The sequence below is a fragment of the Aythya fuligula genome, chromosome 3 (genome assembly GCF_009819795.1).
Source record: "Aythya fuligula isolate bAytFul2 chromosome 3, bAytFul2.pri, whole genome shotgun sequence".
NCBI lineage: Eukaryota > Metazoa > Chordata > Aves > Anseriformes > Anatidae > Aythya > Aythya fuligula.
In genome coordinates this window covers 12,915,382-12,936,757 of record NC_045561.1, presented here as the reverse complement: position 1 = coordinate 12,936,757, position 21,376 = coordinate 12,915,382, and the positions used below count along the sequence as shown (strand labels likewise).

General features: G+C 44.3%; 1 protein-coding gene across 1 annotated transcript in view; it reads right to left on the bottom strand.

Annotated features, from left to right (window-relative positions):
* The window catches only part of ACSS1 (acyl-CoA synthetase short chain family member 1), a 36,299-nt gene that overhangs the window by 8,360 nt on the left and 6,563 nt on the right, over positions 1-21,376 (bottom strand). Inside the window, exons 3-8 of the mRNA XM_032183714.1 lie at positions 12,101-12,300; positions 10,407-10,582; positions 6,770-6,922; positions 5,249-5,396; positions 4,813-4,950; positions 4,119-4,211 (exon numbers count right to left, since the gene is read on the bottom strand). Coding sequence (XP_032039605.1) covers positions 4,119-4,211; positions 4,813-4,950; positions 5,249-5,396; positions 6,770-6,922; positions 10,407-10,582; positions 12,101-12,300 — 908 coding nt within the window. The remainder of the gene's footprint in view (positions 1-4,118; positions 4,212-4,812; positions 4,951-5,248; positions 5,397-6,769; positions 6,923-10,406; positions 10,583-12,100; positions 12,301-21,376) is intronic.

Below are 21,376 nucleotides of genomic sequence, written 5' to 3'. Positions count from 1 at the left end.
GGATGAAAGCAAATGCCAGCTTTTCTTTGTTAACGAGAATACAGAAGTCACCTCTGTGTATGCTGGTGACAAACCAGAGCGTGGCCAAGCAGCCTCAGGGGCAGAGCGTTGGCTCCCCACACCACCAAACATCAAGACCACTGACGTCCAGCTCAGCTCTTCCCAGGCTCAGGGAAGAGCACTGCAAGGGCTACAGCACTGCCTTTGCACCAGGCCTGCGGACCCTGCAGTGGCAGACACAATGTGTGTGTTCAACACCCCTCCCATGGTCCCATCCATGGCAAATCCATCAGGCACAATGCAGTGCCCATTGATTCAGCCTATGTGCTCTCCTCCCAGAAGCTGGCCCTAAGTCAGCTCACGTATAAAGCCATTCCTCCAGCTACCAACCAGCAATGAATACAGCTTGAATGCTTACATCCACCTGCGTAGGTTTTTCCTCACATTAACAGGGCTGCTTGGCAGCAGGGGCAGTACTCATCAGCCCCATTTCCTAGCCCAGTAGTGATTTTACAGAGAAAGTCTACGCATGGCAGGGGATTTATTTCCCCATGCTTTTTTACAGCTGTCTAAGGTTAGTATAAAAAGCATTTCAGGAGTCTGAATTACTGTTATTACAGGGTATGAGAATAACCCATCCCTCACAGGCAGGTTGAGATTATCTTCTATTCAAAATTGAACCTTTTAATCATCCTTTTTCATTCCTGCTGGGATGAGCATTAAATCAGATTCCAACTGTAATAAGATCTATTCTAAAAGTAATTCAAAAACCGCAAGAGAGAAACAAAAACACAGGAACATTAGGCTTCAAAAAATATAGCTCTAGAAATAAAGATATGTTCTGCCACTCTGAGAGTGCTGTGGTCCACTAGCTTTGCTGAGGTTGTGGAAACTGAAACCAGGGTTTGGAAAGGCTGAATGTGACCCTGAATTTGTATCCAGTTACCTTAACGTGGCTAACAAGGAAGGGTCTCTTTGAGGGAACCCCATGCTTCAGACCTGCAGAAAGTAGTTTCAGATGTGGCTTATGTGTAAAATTATTTCAGATTTCATTGATAGACCTGCATCCACGTCACATGCTTCTGTTCATTGTGAAAGTGTCATCTTCTGAAAGTGTCATCTTGACTTTTTTTCAAATTTGGATAAAGAAAAAAAGAACCCCAAACATAGGCTGCTCTGTATTTGCACAGACAAAATCTGTGTCAGAGGAGGGAACCAGATTGCAATGACAGTTGATTTTCCTAAGTCAGTATTCATTCCGAATACAGCACTGGGAAATATGTTTCAACATGTGTTTTGCCACACCCTATACAACCCGAAACCAGCTACACATGAAGCAGTGAAGACACACTTCAGAAACAGCTGTGTGGTGATAGGGGTGCTTTAAAAATTATTTGCATGGCCAAGACCTGTCTTAAACTGGTTTAAAAGTGCAGATTTTAGCAACTGATGGAGAGACAGCAGCTAGCAAGGCTTCTAGGCTCTATCCTGACTTTCTGAACTCTGTCTTCTCAGAGGCAGAGCTGGCAGAAGATAAAAGCTGTGCTTCCATGCTACCTGTTCCAATGCTGTCACAGTGCAAAGCCACGTAGAGCTTAAAAAAGGCCAGCGGAATCCGAGCAGGGCAGGCGATGCACTGAAACAGGCTCCCTTCTGCGGGTAAATCACCTCCAGCAGCCCGGTGCAGAACATGCTGCCTGCTACCTTTTTCTTTGTGACAAACTGGACCAACTGCCTGACGGCTGCAGGGAGGAACCCAGCTCTGAAACACCAACACAGTCTAAACCATTGCAACACGATGCCAATGTAAGAATCCAACAACAGAAGCTTCCAGGACCTACCCAGAGATGCCTCTCAAAAAGATTTTGTTCACAGCTGCATACAACAGCTGTACTTTATGTGTGTGTATATATATATATATACACATGTATATATATATATATATATATGCATATATATATATATATATATGTGTATATATATACACACACACACATATACATATATATAACAGCAACAAAAATAAAAATACCTGATGTCACTGTGAATAACTATACCTGAAAATCTATCACTTATTATTTGACTCTGTTACTGTCAGTCACAGCCCTTCCTAATATTTTAACACCAAGAGCCATAGAAATTTTCTGTCTCTCCCATCTGCACATACCACGCTACTTAAATTGCCTCTCACAATTGCTATCTCACTCATTTGCTCATCCAAAGACATTCAAATGGATCCTTAAATCACCATTTGTTCATCTTTATGCCTACCAGGCTTTATTAGCTGGCAACATGCCACTGCTTTGGAGAGCAATGTACTGTAGAGGACACTGCATACAACAGTATAATTAACAAGCTACACTGAAATTTGTCTGGGAGAAGTGACACTGCAGGATCACAACCAGCATCCATGAAACTGTTTCTGTGATCTCTTTCCACATTCCCTTTACATTTGTATAGTGTATGTAGTGTTCCCATGATTAATTTGGCTTCCTCTTTATTGGAAGCATCAATCTCATGTGCAGAAAGATTGATTTTGTTAGAAAGTAGAATCAATTTCATGAATATTTATCATTATATTATGCTTCCAAGAGCTGGTAACTGTTTGCAGGCAAAGCTATGCTTCATTCAAGGTAAGAATCTAGCACTCTGCTTTTACAGACTGTCCAGCAAATGTTCTTTGACCTCTCACCTGACAGCTGTTGCTTCAAAAACCCAGGAGAAATACAGCTTCATTTAAGATCTAACCCTGTATTTAAGGAACATAGGAAACCTACCACTCTACGTGCATCAGTGACTAAAGACAAGCTAAAACTAAAAAATGTTGGGGCAAAAAAGATTCTTCTCATCTCCATCACCGTACAGTAACCAACTACTTCTCCATAGTGTTTCATTTCAAAGCAGTGAGGCAGCATGTAGCACCTAGGCAGCCACGTTTTCTTCTGTTCAGCATGTGAGAACCCAAATGGATTAAGGTATTAGTAACTGAAGTACTGAGCAGATAACATTGCTGCTCTGTTTTATTTTAAATCTGAAAATAAAAAGAGTCTGCAAGTCCGACCTGGATTAAATGGAACTTGGTTGGGTGCCAGAAGCTAACCCATCACACTGAGACTGGCCACAGGGATCCTGAATAGGGAGTCTGGTAGCAGGAATAAAGGTTTCAGGAGTTCGACTAGAAAGGGAATGAATATTCTGCTCAACAGCAGCTAGAAATTCAAGAGTAAGGATGGCTTTTTTTCAACAGAGGCAGAAAGCCAGCAGCCATGCTGTCTTTTATGGTGAACTGTGTGGCTCACAGCTTGAGAAGGATTTATTTCCATCAAGATTTAGATGGAGCATTCAAGACACCTTTTGCAGCTCTTGAATGTTGGTGTGCAAAAGAGAGGACTGGCTGCTGCTGGGGCTGGGAAGGAGGAGCTGCAGGACTCCTTCAAATGCAGGTCCCACCAGGCAGCAGAGCCTCAGCCAAAGCAAATAAAGCATACGCCTGCAGTCCCTGGAGGGGCTGCTGCCAGTGTCCATGCACAGCCAGCAAGCCCCAGCTGATTCCTTCACAATCAGCCAGAGTAGCTGCAGCAGGTGCCTTTGACTACACGGTTTAGCTTTCCATCCTCCTCTAACCTTTTCCAGGCACGGAAACAAAACACACCTATGTACGGTCTGTGGCTATATGGTGCTATAAATGTCTTTTCGTGATAAGCCCACATCAAGGTCACTACAGTTCAATAAATAACTGGAAATCAAATTTCTAATTCAAGCTGAATTTTTAGGCAAAGCATGGAGTAGGCAATCTCTGCCTTCTGTTTCTAGAACCAATTGAGATTTCCCAGCTTTCAAAAATATCAAAGAACATTTAGAGAGGAAAAGGACAAGAAAAAAAAAAAAAATAACACAAAAAACATTGCTATTGCTTTTAGATGCTGTTATACTGCTATTATGTGCAGAAACTCCCCAGTGACTTTCCAGATCTGAAAAAAAATGCCAGATTTTTTCTTTTTTTTTTTTTTTTTGACAGATTCACTGGGTTGAATCTAAACGTACAAATTCTTCTCTATCCACCTCCGCCTCCCTATCAACTATCAGGGCCCTGCACGCTCCCCGAGGATGCCTTTTACCTGTCTGCCACCATGTGTCCACGAGGGTGCAGCGCCCTTCTCCCACCACATGGTAGAACCACTGCCACGCTTCGTTGTTGATGGGCTCTCCCACTAGATCCAAAATAATAAATAAATAAATAGATAGATAAATAAATAAAGGAAAGAAGTAGCCTGAGACTCAAGGGGTTGCAGGCAGTTTGTTCTCCCTTTTGGTGCACAACATGGGGATTGCATGAGTAAGCAGAATGCTCACAGCTTTTTTGCTGAGATGTGCAAAGGACTACAATGCATTTATGCAACTGAAGACTTGCTTTTTTCAGAAAGACCAAAAGGCAACCAATAAATATCACAAGAAGTAATTAATCGATTCAGGTCATGTATAAGAACCTATAGAATTCTAAATAATGCAGTGAAATGCTGCTTGGGCCACCTAAGCCAGTAAAGTTAATTTACCATTGAACAAACCTTTTCAGGAAGGAATACAATCCTGCAAAATGAGCTGGGAAATGGGCAACTACATTAAGGTTCAACATGCCCAGTTTCAGTTTGTTTCTCCTTCTTCTAAGACAATATCTGAAAAGCCAGATGGGGAGCCTGCTTTATCAACTATTTTTACCACATCCCATCTGGTTAGTGAAGTCCCTCTGATATTTTCATCCTCATCAGCTAGAACCCCATATCTTTTTCAGAGGAAGATTTTATGCCCCCCTACCTGATCCCAGGGTCTTCAGGGATGATCTGTCGTATTTCTTCACCCACTTGTCTCCATAATTCAGCAGCAAGCGTATAGCTGTAGGTGCTCCATAAAACTGATTAATTTTCAACCTTTGTACCACTTCCCAGTAACGACCTGCAAGGTCATAAACACACTGCCACTGACATTCCACCACAAAAGTTCAACTTGAAGGTTAATAGTCAAAGCTAAAGCCGCGGTTACTGTGAGTGCAGAGCAAAACCAATGGCAACGTGTTTTATTTTTATTTTTTCCACACTGGATGCATAGACATTCCTGAACATTACAGATACACATTCCAAAGAAATGGAGCTTGCCTTCCCTGAGCAAGCAGGTCACACTGGATAGGTGTGTAACCTCCTTTTGCCTTGTCAAACTGCAGGTCTAGCCAAACCTTTACCCACCACTTCCTCACCTGGGTCAGGGTACACTGGAGTGCTTTCGAACAGCACAGTGGTGCCTCCGTTGCAGAGTGGTCCATAGACAACATAGCTATGTCCTGTGATCCAGCCAATGTCAGCCACGCAGCCAAAGACATCGCCTTCTTGGTAGTCAAATACATACTGCAAAGATAGATAAACGTAAGGCCAGCTGGCTTCTTGTTGGTAGGTGCAAAAAGCTTACTGGTAAGGTGTTGGGATGCATCCAAGTGGGAGCAAGAGAGCTCACAAGGTGAATAGAGCCAGTCACATGGGACACAGCAAAACAAAGGGCAGCCCAAGGTGAGGAAGAAAATCAGAGCAATCAAGCCTTCCAGCTTCCTAACTCCTTCTGCAAACATACAGGGATCGAGGCACATGGCTGTACCAGGAGGCTACAACCAAAACCCAGAGCTGTGAATATCCACAGTTGCTTAACCCAGACAGTCCCCATGGTAGAGCTGATGCTGAACTGCCGGGAAGCTGCAGGCCTCAGAGGCTTAGACCCCTCATGAATATGAACAGGGTTCCATAAGAAAGCTGGAGAAATTCATATGTGCTCACAAAAAAAATTTCTGAGAAATGTTCTCAGCTGCTCGGCTTCTCTATCAGTGCATTGCTTTCCAGATGCTCCCCTCTCCCTGCTCATCAAATTCAAATAAAAATCTTGGAGAACTCATTATCTCATCTCGCTTTTGGAAAATGCTTCCCTCTGTAAATCTAATTCCTCTCCCACATGGTGAAGAGGTCCTGACTCATAAGGAAGAGTCAGTTTTATTTTTAAATCAAAGAAAGTGGATCAAAAAAAAAAAAAAAAAAAAGACACCACAGCAACAAACCCATGAGTGTGTGACAAGAATGTCACACATGAGTGTGCAAAGATCACAGAGGCCACACAGGTCATCTGATCCCTCAGTCTAGGAGAGCTAATTCTCACCTTATCTATGTCAGAATCTTTCCCTGTCAGGCTCTAAAGTACCTCTAAAGGGACTGCAGCTGCATACAATGTCTCCGTGCACCAGTGTGCGGGATCTACCGTCTGGACTAGGAAAGAAATAGATGCTTTGGCAATTATAGATTGGCAGATCCTCTTGGCAGTAAAAGAAAAAAGGTGAGTACCCTTCTGCAAAATAATGGAGTAATACCCACCTTACCAATGCCAGCGAGGTACCTACCACATTCTCCTCAGCTGCATCTTTAATACCTGACTTCAAAGATGCAGATTTTAATGTCTGCAAATTTGGGCCTAAAACACCAATAGCTTAAATGCAAGAGTAGAAGTACCACAGAGTTTCTGTTCTTTCACAGCTCTAGGCTCTGGTTCTCACAGCATTGCATTCCCCAGTAATAAATTCTGAAGATTACTTACATGTTCTCAGAATTTTTCAATTTGGTTATGCCCAATAAACCACTGAGGCAGAAAACACAGAACACAATAACCTCCAACAGTCAAAGTCCCTATCATTAATACTGTCAGAAGGTAAATGAACCTCTTCCAGGTGATATGTCTGAGTTACCTTGTGCGTGAGAGCAGAATACAGCAGATATCCAGCCTGGGTGTGAACAATTCCTTTGGGTTTTCCTGTGCTGCCTGAGGTATACAGCATGAAAAGCATGTCTTCACTGTCCATGCTCTCTGGAGTGCATACAGAAGCTGCCTTGGCTATCTCCTAAGAAAAAAATGGGTAATGATGACAGAAGGATTTTGGTTATATGGAGCCAATTAATACTGCATATACTCCATCTGTAAACATGGCAGCAGGGCCAAGAGACAAGCACCATCATTGCTTGTACCCCTCACAAACGTGCACGGAGGTATCGTAGGTTACACTTGCTCACCTTGTGGAAAGGTTCCTGGGGACACAAAGCACCTAGCTTCTCACCCAACAGCTCTGCCAGAAGCCAAAGGGAATTGGCCAGATAAAACAACATCACAGGGAAAAAAAAAAAAAAAAAAAAAAAAAAAGGTAGGCAATAGCTTGCATCTCAAGCCATTGCAAACTGCTGGCAGAAAACCAAAGATTGACCGTAAACATGAACCACACTTAGCAGCAGCAGCAAGGCTCAATACTGTTGGGGATCTTTTCCTTTTAAGACTGTAATGTTATAGTTAAACTGTGTGTTCACCTCTCCTCCCCGGCCCCAGAAGAGCCTGGCTGTCCTGTCCATTCGATCCTGAAATTTTCATTACTTCTGCCCAGTGCTTTACCCTCCTGCCTCTGTTGTTCTAATACACCATCATTTGGCCAGGTGGGTGAGAACCTAGATCCTCTCTTCACCTGTAGTGTCAGAACCACTGGAGGGAAGGATGCAACGTCCTACTGATCCAGAGCAAATGTTTGGCCATGCTTGCATGTTCAGTCCATCAGAGGAAGGGAAAATAATGTGCCTGTAGCAGCACTGCTTGCAGAAGGCCAACATCCAAAACACAGCACAGCAGCAAGTACGCATAGTGCTCAAGTCCCAGACAAAGAACTTACACAGGATGTTGCTTCTCATCAGCATTTAGATCCTGCACAAAAGTGCATCCGGACCAGCTCCCAGTCCTGACTCACGTGCTTGATCCAGACAGAACATAAGTTGCAGCTAAGGTCTGGCACAGAGTTGTACTGTGAAAAACAACAAAACTAGGGACTCTGAGAGGCGTCTTCAGACCAAAACAGGTGGTGAAGCTTTAGACTTGAAACCTGAATGCCTACTGTATGCTTGGTCAGTGCTGCTTCTGAGCTTTCTACTTACACTCCCTATCTGAAAAGACTAAGGGTGCTAAACTTATGCTTTCCGTCAATGATGCAAAGTGCTAGAATTAAGACGGGCTGTGAATTGAAAGTATTATTCCATCACTAGAAAGCTTTCATGTATAAAACACACCTAAAAAGGCCAAAAAAAAACTTCTTCCAGAGCAGGGTGAACAAGACAAAGGCACTCTGGAAGAGCATCATTTGTCTTGCTTGTCTGCTCAAACTGTAAATTTTTCATGAAGAGGCTGAACATTTTTCTTGCTGTGTACAAACTTGCAGTAATGACCGTGTGTTCCAGATGCTCGACATACGGCTGTAAAAAGGCACAGCTGGCTTGTTTTTCTCAAGCTCTGTATGGTCCTGGGAGAATAATGATTCCTGCAAGGGTTGCTCTTTGAGGGAATTTCTAGGTACTGCTTTTTTACAAGTATATATCGTAAACACACTCTTCTTACAAGCAAACACTACAAATCCAGGTCCAAACATTTACAAGTGTCTGACAAACAAAGCTTGATAAAATAAGAAGAGCTGATACAGTCAGACATAATTCTTACCAGCTGACTTCCTAGGTATTTACAGAGACCTTTCAGCACTACCAGCATAGGCTGATTTACCAGTTTTGGATACTAAAATGAAGTTTACATATGCTCCATTAAAACATGAGCTTAGATTTTACAGTAAGGTATTGTAGAAGTTCAGTTAAGACAGTGGATAATGTGAGCCAATTAAATCACAAAGAGTCAGCCAGTTCACGTGGCATCTCGGTTATTTCCCACATTACCCTCCCAGACTCACTGCTTCTCAAAGGCTTGTATGAAGGACACAAAATTGCACTACAGAGGTGCAAATGGGGTTCCACTGGTGAGCAGAGAAGTGAACAGATGTGAGACAGGACTAAAGAGAAAGTATCTACAATGTGGGAAGATAAGCGCAGTGGCTGGTAAGTACAACTGCTGTGAAGATCAGTGATGACAGAGTTAAAAGCATTAGCAGTTGAATTCTCATTATGTTTCAGAGTTAATCCTACACTTGACAATGAGCTGAGCTCAGTTCTTAGATCTCCAGAGCACCTCGGGCTGTTTGTACAATAAGGAAAAATGTTTCAATGTACTTTGTTGAAGGAGTAAGACAATTTCTGAATAAAACCTGCCTTCTCTGTTTAACTTACCCTAGCAGTTGCTCCTTATCTCTTGTGACCAGCACAGGGACTCCTGAGTAATTATCTTGGCTGCAGAGGGGTGATTTCCAGGTATTATTGTGATGAGTATTTTCTGTTTACCACTGCTTGCAAACTGATAAAACTACTTCTACATTAGGTTGCAGAGTCCCATGTGTGCCAGCTAAAAACTAAAAATCACCACTGTTTTCTCCTTTCTTTCTTTAGAGCACAAGTTATAAATACTACCCTCCCATCATGGGGTAGCTATGACACTGTTTATTGACTATTTTAAGAGTTCTCAGGAACCTGATTATTTCTGCGCTGCCTTTCAACAGTGTCCAGTCTGAGAATATGTATGAGAGCTCACAAATAAAAAACAGTGTGTCTGCACATAGTACAACAGTAACAGCAATGGTATCACTCTGGGTCTCAAGAAACACTCATTCCTAAAATTGTAGCATGGTTTTCAAGATTGCTGAAATAGAGCAACAATAGAGCAACACCTGGGATTTATACTGGGATAAATCAAACACAGATTGAGCTGCTTCAACTCACAGTCATAGCAAACCATAATTTAGGGATGAATTATTGTCATCCTATTTAAGGATGAAAATGCAGATGCTGTAAGGTGCATCTCCTTTTCATCTGCAGAACTCAGGAGCAAAAGGCACAAGTGGAGAGAAAGATGATGTAGCCAACACCCAGACCTAAACAGAGCTAACCAGACTGCCAGGGGGCATCTGCAGAGCTAAGTGACTGCGGTGATATATAGATGCTGTCACTGTAATATAGTTGTGTCCATTAGCCCACTGGGGTACTGCAGCAGTATAGAAAGAGCAGCACACATTGCAAACCTGCTCCAGAAGCAGCATAAATGCCAGCCGCCCCCGCTAGGTTTGGTGTGGCTACACTAGAGTGCCAAGTTTGCAGTGCCAAAATTCATAGATTTTAACACAGCACACATATGAAAAGAAAGAAATATCAGGAGACTGTCTGATATTTCTTGGCTGCAGAGTCTAATCATGCAGCCCACAGCAGGCAAAAGACCAAAGCCACCAGTGTGTGCATAATCTATACATTCAGCAAGGCTCTCATGCTTGTGTTCTGAACAGCCCTGCAGTGGTTCTCTCAGAGATTTCTGTGTTAACTGGTTCCTGTGCTTGTTAGTAGAACATATCCCTCTCCCCCAGCACAGTAAACATCACACGGACAAACAGCAGGGAAAATAGGCGAGGTTTACCAGCATCAACATACTTCTTCAAGGGGCACATCACGGTCACCCATCTGGACTTTGTTATCTGTCCTCTGAGCTACAAATACATGTTTGACGCTTGGACAGTTCTTTACAGCTTCATCCACCGTCGTCTTCAGCTCTATGATTCGGCCTCCCCGGACTCCCTGGTTGTAGGTGATAACTGCTTTGCATCCAGCTAAAAAGAGAGAGAATTAGCAGACACACCAGCCTGTTTTCCAATATGTGCACGCTGCTTGCATTACTTTTGGGAATGATGTATAGCACAACACGTATGATAAGTATTCAAAATTTCTCTCAATGAAAATCAGTCAGTGCCACTGACAAAACCACTTTAAAACCTGGCTCTCGCACAGACTAGGGGTAGCAGGAACCTTCAGAGCTTACCTAGACCATCCCCTCCACCCTAAACGCCTTAAAGGGTCAGTTCCAGCTAAGCCACTGCTGGCAGTTGTCAGTCCAATCTTCCCAAGCCACTCCAATGTTAAGTATTTATTCCTTTCCTACCAGCTCACTCTCATTTCTGTTATGAAAAATGAGAAAGTCTTTCCCAACGTCTAGTCAAAGTATCACTCACTCTGATTTAAATGTACAAATCCCTACCTGTCAAAGTCAATGCACAGAACGATTTCTTCCCAGTTACATACCTCAGAGTGCATACTGGTTCTCTAGGCTAACATCTCACGCACTGAAACCAGTGTAAAACCTCCAACAATTTCAGCAGGCCTCAGTGAACGAGCATCTCCTTTACCTCTTTCTCATCCCCTCTTTGAAGCTGCACACAACAACCACTCCAAATTGAGCAGCACTAAATTCAGCACCCTCTCAGAGGCATTATCCTGCTCTGAGATATCTGCAGCCTTCTGAAACTCACTCAGTACTTCGAGGAGAAACTTCCTGGAAGCCACAGCACATATCAGCACTCTGACGGACCACTTCAAACTGTATCTCACTGAATTAATTACAGAGCTCCATAGAAAGATGCAGAAAAATGATTCTTTAGCCTCCACTTAGTGGCCAAAAGTGAGGGATAATCAAAACACATACTTGCTCTCTATAGATTTACTTTAAAAAAAAAGCATGAAACCTGCTGTAAGATTTATTTCTTCACATCAACCATAAAGAAACTGATGCAACTGCTAGATGGAATATAAGCCACTTGCTATTTTGTACTTCTGCTGTATTTTTAGCATTACTTTTTATCTAATCACACTACAACTGCTTTGGGTTAAGAACTGCTCTGTATGTTGATACAATGGCTAACAGCGGGGGAAGACTGCCAACGCCTCACTGCTATACATAAATCACAGTATCACAATTTAGACTGCAGAATTAGCACTGTGCACAAGTACGAGAGAAACACTGCAATTATACCGCATCAGAACAAATCAGGCCGCATTCCTAAGCTCTGATTTTCCCTCCAGGTTTACTTTGGTTGGCAGTAACCCAGAGCAGACTGAATGTTAAGCAATTTATGAAGTATTTTAAGGCCAGAGGACACTTCATCTGCCACTAAGGAAAAGGCTCTTCACTTTGCAAAGGGAAGTACTTTGCAAAGAAAAGCGAACTATCCAGCCAGCTGAGAATGAACCTTTTCTTCTTCTGCCAAGAAAACACAGAATTTGGACGTCAGCATGTCTTGGAGGGTGCCAAGCACTGTCCAAATGGGTTTGTTCCCCGGTCTGCATCTACTTACAGTCCATGATCCTCCCAGCTAAGGACTCCGCGCTGAATCCAGCGAAGACCACAGTGTGCACGGCCCCAATCCTGGCGCATGCCAGCATGGCCGCCACGGACATGGGAGACACGGACATATAGATGGCAACCTTGTCCCCTTTCTGTATCCCATATTTCTTCAGGGTGTTGGCAAGACGGCATGTCAGCTCCAGAAGTTCCCTGCAGGCACAGAAGCAACGTCGTCAGGTGACTGCACAGAACAAAGAAAGGATGAATTTGAACCAAACGAGGCATTATGATTGCCTCTGGACCTCGTCACCTTGGCAATACAAGACACACCGATTTCTGTATCTTAAAGAAGAGCAGCCTAGGGTCTGGTCAGGGCCAGACTGCTCTTGCCATTGGGAAAAGAAGAAAAGTGGGGCAGAGAGCCACATTTGCTGCAGCCACTGCTCGTGGGAGGAACCTGCCCGGCGCTCACTGCTGGGCTAGGGCATGGGGAGAGCAGCCAGAGAGCTAACGACTGTCCTGCTGGCTCCAGAAGTCAGTGTCCATTTCAGCCATCCTCCATGCCTTGTTGACCTACAAGATTATGAGGCTCAGTCAGAAGCTGCCGGGAACACCTGTGGGATAAACACAGGACGAAATGGAAGCCGCTGTCAGAAGACTCCCAGCACTGTTTACTTAATGTCAAGAAACCCCCCAAATTGCTTCACCACTAGGAGCTTTTAAATCAAAAGGGTAAACAACACATTTACACGCATAAGAAAGAAAAAGAAAAGAGGAATTAAGTCCTGAGACATTTCTGTGAGATTTTACCAGACTCATCCAAGCTGGGCCAGCAGCAATTTGTGGTTTCTAGTTTGCCAGCTCACCCTGCCAGGCCACAAAGCCAAACAGCCCAGCAGAGCTTAGATATTGCCCTCACAAGAGTAAAACCATAGCTATTTCTCACATAAACAAACTCAGAACGCTGGGAACAGGAACAAAGGCCCAATTCACAGCATTTTCCACTGCTGCATGCTGGCGTCCTCAGAAGAAGCACCGAAACAAATGTTCCTCTAAAGAACAAAAACCTAAGTTTGCGGACAAGAACTTGCATGTGCATTTCTTCTGATGTCTGCATGGAGGGTAACACAATGGCAGGCTTATCTGAGACCAAGATGCTGTCCTGAACTGAACTGCTCAGTGCGTCTGCAGTGAAGGACTCGAGAAGAAGACAGGTAAGTGCAGGACGCAGCCTGAAGAGTGATCTCAGGCCAAGGAAGGAGCTGACCCTCAGGGAGGGCAGCACAGCCTTCCTCTTACTGCTGCCAGGCTCAGATAATGACTCCCAGAGCCTGCCAGGAATTAAATTGCCCTCCGTGTTCAGAAATCTGCTGAGTATTGAAGCCCAGAGGAGAGAAATGTGCCCTAGCATACTCATCTTTGACCCTTCACCTGCAGATGCCTCAGGGGCTGTAAACTATACCACCGGGGACTGCAAAAACTCTCAGTCACTCCTCATAATATTCGTTTTCTGCTCCCTTCACCAGCTTCTTTGCTCTTCTCTGCATGGCCAGGAAAACTGCTGATAGATAGAAATGACTTTGTTATTTGTTTTTCTTTCCCAGTGGCATCACCACCATCCACCAGTGCATGGTGTCTCTGCCCCCACATGCCAGGCACCGCAGGCTGGCCGTGCCCAGCACAACCAACACCAAATTCCCTCTGAGCAGCCGTGGACTTGGTTTGCTTCCCTGGGTTGTGCAAAGAGGAGCAACCGTGCTGGGGCTGGTTTGCACCAGGGTCCTCCCTGGACAGCATGCTCCGACCTCCAAGGTGGAAGGTGGCCAAAATGGGGATGAAAAGTGAAAGTTGCATTATATGAAAGCTGTCATAAACCAAAGTGCTGCTAGATGTGGTTTGTACTTTGTCCTGACAGGAGTACACTGTCATATACTGGTCTAGTTTGATTCCTGGGGATGTGAACAGAAATGTGGCACAGGATAACTAAGATTAGCTGCAGAATGACTAAACTAAATGGTATTTTTCTTTGGGACAACCAGGAGCATTTGATGCCCTAGATAACTGATTTCCCTTGGCTAGGAATGCAAGGTCCTTGTTACATGTTCCCGGCTGGTTTTGATAACTCAGTTCTTATGTTAGAGGAGATACTGAAAGTTATCATATCCTATTCACTCCCACGCACTTTTGGTACAAGCGGGAGTCCGAGCATTTCTTCCCATCAGCAGTAATGATAACGGGTCTCACTTAATGAGCAGCCCCTGAGATAAGGATGCACATGACAACAAATTAAAGATGCAGATGCAACCCTGGAAAGAAGACCATCAGACTCCAGAATCACTGGCCATTGATTTCTTGATCCTTTAATGAAACAAAGGATTATCACCTCACCACCGGTCCCTGCAACCAGCTGATGCTTTTAAAGAGATGCTGTAAAGAATGCACACCTTCCAAAAGCAGTTTCTGAAATGTGACTGTACAGCATGAGATCACACCGATACAGCAGTGTGGGTACGACCTGAGGAGGTCATATCCCTTAGCCCCTTTGTAGAAGGGATGCACTCACTTTGCAGCACCAACAGCACAGCCACAGCCAGCTCTGGCTGCCTGCAGTCCCAGCATGGAGGTGCTCCCCTCCTACCCCTACAAAAAGCTCAGCAGTCCCAGGAATAAGACAGTTTTTCTTCCCATAAAGGGACTTCAGTTCCCAGAGCTGCTAATTCACCGTACAGTTCACACAGTAGCTGGAGAGAGCTGCAGCTTTACTTAAAGCCAACATATATCTCTGAAATGCCTTGCCTTTGGCCGGACTGATGTATTTATCGAGCAGTAATTTCCATTATTGATTTCTCTAATTTATGCCATATTATCACTGTCCTACACGCTTTAACTCTGTTTTGCTTTTGCAGTTTGTCTATAAGCACAGTGCAAACGAAGTTAATCTGATCATAGCTGGTTTGCTCTAATTAGAGCAACACTGGAGGGCTTGCACTCAGCCTTGACGTTGATCTATGAGGTCAGGAGAGCAGCGATCAGACAATTGTGTTAAGGGGTCTGCATACCAAAATCTGCTGTAAAGCATGAATCTACCAGAGTATGCTTATCATCCAGAGCTGGCCACAGCTGTGAAAAATGAACAAATAAAAAAACAGTTTTCAGGTGGTGGCTAAGCTGAAAATAAAATGAAATGATGTTCTGGTCAGTCAAAAACTGTTTTGCTTCTTTTATAAAATCAGTGCACGTTGGAAATAAGCAAAGTCCAAGAGCTCCACTTTGGAAACGACATTTAAAAAAAAAACAAAAAAAAAAAAACAAACAAACCAACAAACAACGTGGGCTGTGAATAACTTTAGGATAAAAACTCCATCTGCATTGCGAGGGCAGAGAAGTGACAACCACAGGGAAAGTATAAGGACAGATCCAGTGATAGCTGGAGGGATACCACCCACCGCTGTCCTTTGGAAGATAAGGAAAATGATAAGAAAAACGAGCCTTGAAGCCCAGTCACAGCACTTTGTGTTATTTATTTTAAGGCTGTTCTTGCAGTGTTACATAAATACATCACTCCTGCAGCACAGTAACTCACAAGTGGCAGTTGTGCTCAGTACTGGGGTTCACCTGGTGCAGTACCTGGGCTCTGGCAGCAGCTGGCAACAGAAATGGCAAACCTAGAGCAAGCAGGTATGGAGTTGCCTTACCCTGGATTGAGTTTCAGCTTCATCTCTTACACCTAGAGATGAGCACAATGTTCATAAACTATTTCCAAGTGCTTCATGAGCATGCACAGCCTTAATAACTACATAAATACACAGTTTATTAGCTGTATTATTTTGATTATTTTTCATAAGTTCATGAACTGATCAACTCCATGCAATAACGAATTCCCACCCAACGTTTATTTTTGTGCCTTGTCCTAAAAGGTCACATTCTCTTCTCCATTAGAGTAAAATATCAACATGCATAAACATTAAAATAAATTAATAATAAATATTAAAGAGACCAAACAAAACTGAGTGTCTCTGCTGTTCAGCTGCAGAGAAGAGGAAGTGAAACAAGCCCCGGTTGGGCAGTTGTGAGAAAGCGAAATGAAAACCTCTTATCTGTACTGGAACACATACAAGTGCTTTTAGAGCTGCAACCTCTTTCTCTTGAACAGAAACATCAAAACAGCTCTAGCCAGGGCGTCCTTTCTGAACAGTTCAGCACTTCACTTGCTTATGCAGGAGTCAGTCATCATGATGGCAGAAACCCTCGTTAAATAGGGGTTAATAATTAAAAAAACAACAACAACGTTTGCTTAATGAGAGCATGTGAACATGCCGATAGAAAATAAGGACTGAGTCTTTATCCTCAGATCTATTTGTTTTGCCTTGTCCTTTATGCTCTAGAAGGGCTATACTGGAAGGTCACGCTTTGCCTTGCTCCCTTAGAAGTGCAGCACATGAGGGAATGGACACAAAGGAAAAAAAGAGAAGGCAAAGCCAAAACCTCCCTCCACAAATCCCCAAATATTAGCTGTGCCTTCTGGCTCCTACAGCAGCAACTTCCTCTCCAATTCAAAAAAGGGAGTTAGCAGAAATACTGTGTTAGGAATCCCACCCTGGAATCCCTCACTCCTTCAAGCACTTTCATCTCCAACAAGGAGGCAATTCGTAGGTGCTGGCAGGTTACACTTTTCCAACATTTAACCGAGGCACATCTCAGGGTGGAACGAGCACATGGCCTTGAAGAATTGGGCGAGAAAGACCCATCCCATTCCACAGAAGGGAACTGAGCAGGAGGAAACCTTGCCCTTTATCCTCACCTGCTACCGGTGCCAAGCTCAGCATTGTGATCGCTCCAGCATGTAAGTTTAAAAGGCAGAGAGCAATTCCAAGGGGCTGACACCCAGCACCGTCCCACCCTAGGCAGAGCAGCAGGGGCAATGCCACCCAACACGGACAGAAAGCGCACAAAGGATCTGCCTCCCATCCAAATCCAGCAAATCCTCCCATCTACCAAAAACATACACCACAACCACAAGAGAAGAGAGCAAGGCAAAATCCCAAGCAGTGCTTGCAGTGCTGCCTGCTCCCCAAAGGACTTTAATTCCCTCGCCCAAGCAGCCTGTGCTTATCAAGGCGCTCTGCAGAGGCAGCCAGGAGCCACGAAGTCGCTGGGTATGCAGAGGGGCCCAGGGAGGACAAACGCTGGCAAACAGGAGGATCTCAGCACTGCGAACTGCTGGAGAAGGAAGTGTGCTGCAACAGAAGGAAATGCCCTGCCCCTCTGAAGAGAGAAAGCTGAGAAACTGCAGTCAGCTAATGCACAACATCTGCAGCTCCTCTGCAAGAGCTGAGCTTAAAGAGCGAGGGCTGGGCTGCAAGGGCTCTAAACTCAGAGACACCCTGGCAGATAAAGTGTCAAGGGAGAGCTGAGATATGGGGAATCAGCAACCAGTTGGACCCAGAAGGTGAGGCAGGAGAAAGAACAGGATACCAGGAAAGGGAGATTTTGAGAAAAGACACAGACAAGAAGCCAGGAGATGGTGGATGAATTAGTGAACGTGAGCAGGGAAGGTGAAAATTATGACATGCAAAGGACATTCTGGACTTGCTTTCAGGGAAAAAAAAAAAAAAAAAAAAAGCATCTTTCAACTAAAAACATACACAAATCCAAGCCATTCATTGCTTTGCAGGTGTGGAGAGAAACAGCTGCGGAATATGGATTTCACATAAACGCAGCCAGGCAAAAAACAGGCAGACAAAACAAACTGCAAAACAGCAGGATGTCAAACAGATCCGTGCCAGCTCCAGTCTCACCCCACCTCTGCAGAGATGGACCTAATTAACCCACTCCAGCTCAGCACCTCCACAATCAGAGGGAAACCTGGTCTTATCCCAGTGACACACCAGCTCAAGGTGTAGGCGACGTGCTGACAGCCTCAACCACCACACACGAGAGCTTTGTGGGTAGAGCCAGCTCCCAGAAACATGAGCAGGGAGAGGCTGGACTGGACATAAATCCCCTCTCCACGTTAGTAATGACCACCCTGCTGCAGAGCTGCTCTCCTGGATCTCTCCCAAGTCACTCCACACTCGCTGATTTCCGCAAGCTTTGGAACAAGCCCTCACATAGCTGCTTCATGTTACAAGTTGCTGAAAAACAATCTTCTTTTACTGAGAGAGCAGTCTGCTCCTGCTGTTACCCTGTAGCTCTAATACCCTGCTGCCCGTCAAAGTAAAAGGCCCTGGGTCTTGTAACGAGCTTTCACGGCCTCAGGAATGAAGCTTTCAGGGATTGTTCTGTCTGAATCCTTTTTAATTTATCTGCAGCCTTGTTTCATGTAGTTTAGCTGTTACAGCAACTCTTCTAACTTACTGGGTAACTATGGCTAATTTGTTTTATCTTTCTTTATCTTTTAATGGCGCCACCGTGGTTTTATGGCCCTAACACACTAAGGTAACACACTAAGCAATACAGGTCCGACACGATAACCGAGGCTTTGAGAGGTGAATGCTGAGGATGCGGCAGGCATGGGATGGCAAGAGAGGGAGTACAGGCTGGCACTGGAGACCCTGCAACGCAAACGACTTGGCCATGGTCAGGAACAGCAGTGCAGACCTGGAGCTGGACAGAAGCGGTGTCAAGGTAACACATAGAAAGAACCTCCTCATTCTGTAATAATTAAATCTGGAATAATCAATTAGACTGTTATGGCATGCTTCTTCACAGCCATAAGCAAGATTTTGAGCATTAGTACTGTTCTCTTCTAGAGACTCACTGTATTTTGCATGGGCATCTCCTCAGGTACCCCAGCATCACTCCTCAGCACCACGTCTGCCAGACTGGCCCTTCAGCAGAGCCAGCAGACCTCTCCTGTGGTTCTGTGTAATCTGACAGATGCAGCCCTTCTCTCCCCATCTTTATGACCTCTCTGTTCAGAAAATACCCGACCACATTTTTCCCATGTCCTCCCCCAGTGCTTGTGTTTCCAAAGCCCATTGCTCAATGTCTCAAACAGAAACTCCTGTAAAATCCTTCACTGGCAGTTCCCTGACACAGTTCTCTGGCAGTTCTCTTTAGGGAACCTTTTTCCAAGAAATCTGATCCTATCTTTCACTACATCCAGCAAGACAGCCCGCAGCTTTCTAAACAAAGCAAGCCAGTTCTTTCTGCATCCAAAAAAACTGCATCAAGACCTTCTTCAGTAAACAGCTTTTCTATTTTCCTAATACACCCAGTGCTGTACAGGGGCTTTGGTAGTGTCTGTTGAAGTTAACAGATTTGGCACAAACCAAGTTCTCTGCTGTCTCAGTCCGAAGGCTGGGTTGAGTATTTCTTGCAATCACCAGTTTGTTTCCTGGAACCACAGTTTGGATCAGGATGAAACTATTTGAAAATTCAGGTCAAATGCACCAAATAGGTTGGTTTTGTAGTTAAAAAAAAAAAAAAAAGAAAAAGAAAAAAAAAAAAAAGAAAGATCTGGGCATCTTTCAGCCCATCTCACCTCCTGTTTGTTGTTCTGTGTGAGTTACTGGGGAACAGTCACACTCAAAGCCTGTCTCTGAATCTCATGATCATAGATAGCATCAAAGGTGCTATCATTTGAGATGTAGCTTCGAGTCCCCTGTAAGCAAACCCTGTCTCTTCTTCCTGGCTCAGTGTTCTGGCAAAAAGCATAAAGCACAAATCTGCTCACTCTTCAGTTCAACTTGTGCGAACAGTGCCTCAGTTTAACCATCCATATCCCTCACTTTTTGCTAAATAGAGAAAAAAAAAAAAAAGTATTTCTTTTTTGACCAAAAGGAAAAATACTTCCACTTCAGTGAGAATAACTAAAAAAACACAGAGCTCAACATGCGAGGTTTCTTGGCTACAGGTTCAATTGCTAATCCAAGCACAATTCTCCAGCCTTCCTTCAAACATCCTGATCCCAAGGCAAGAAAAACTCCTTGTGATTTTTTTTTTTTTTTCTTCAGGTGACAAAGTGTAAAGTCCCTCAGCTGCCTAGGATGGGGAAAACTTAAAGCCTGGACAAATTTTACTTGCAAGTTCAACTTAGGTAGCCAACATGGTACTAGAAAGAAGGGAAACAGTTCCGTGTCAGCGAGAAACACCTTCCACACCACCCAGCCTGCACATGGGTTCCAGCCTCCATCCCTGCTGTAACATCTAACACAATTTCAACCATTTCTTCTCTGGCTGAGGAACCACCCTGGTGGTGTTTGTTAAAGGCATAGCTGTGAGGTAGCTCAATTTCTCTGTAACTCATTGCACTGCCTCGTCTTGAACAGTCTGATAAAGTTATGAACTGGTTGACAGAGAGAATCAGCCAGTTAGCAGGATATTTACTTAATTAGTTCTCTCTATCAGGCTTGTAACATTAGATATTGCAGTGCTGGGGAATGTTTGCTCACAGGTGGCTAAATCATGCATACTGCAGTCAACAAGGGAATATCAAAGGGAATAAATAACCCCAGAGAGGGAGAGGCCTGGCAATGCTTTAGCTACCGTCTTTAAAATTCCCTATTGTTGAGCTTATAGAGGCTGTAACCCAGCAATGAACCGTGCCTGCTTATATAACTTGCTTGATAATACAGTACGCTTTAAAACCCAGGCTCAGCGGTGCCTTGGGGAACTCCTCTGCAAAGTTTCAAATCTCCTGGGCCATGACAACATCCACAGAGCAGCACAAAACACTCCCAGCTAGGCTGAACCCTTCACCACTCGTTTTTTTCGCAGCACACTCCTGTGGCTAAACTGCTACTTCGCCGGTGTCCTAGCAATGATTTTATGGTTATTTAGCCTCCAGAGAGCCAGACTACTCGATAAAAAATTTTTTGATTTGTCCCCCCTTTGCTGACTGCAGCCACCCAATCTCAGGAGAGATGCATACCCTTTTGCCACAAAATAGTAATAAAACAAGTCTCCTGCCTTTTCATTCAGTCCTTGAAACTTAGACGGATTTCTGCTTGATAGAAAATGAAATGTAGAGAAGGGAAAAAAAGGATAAAAGGGAACTTCTTCCCAAAACAGCTGAGATGTATCAGCTGGAGAGACAGGACACCAGCTCACCAGTGAAAAGATCATTTACAATGAGGGTGCGAGCCAGTGACCTAAGCAGCCTGCTGCTCCCGAGCCACTTAATCACATCTCCAGCATCTGGGATGCATCAAACACTGGCAGTAGCTGGTGAAAGCTGCTAACTGAGCATCCCTGATGCAAGACAGGTGCTGAGGCTGCTCTGGGAGCCAGGCACCCTCTATTAGATTGGCAATGCCCTCAGGGACTACCCTGGCAAAGGAAG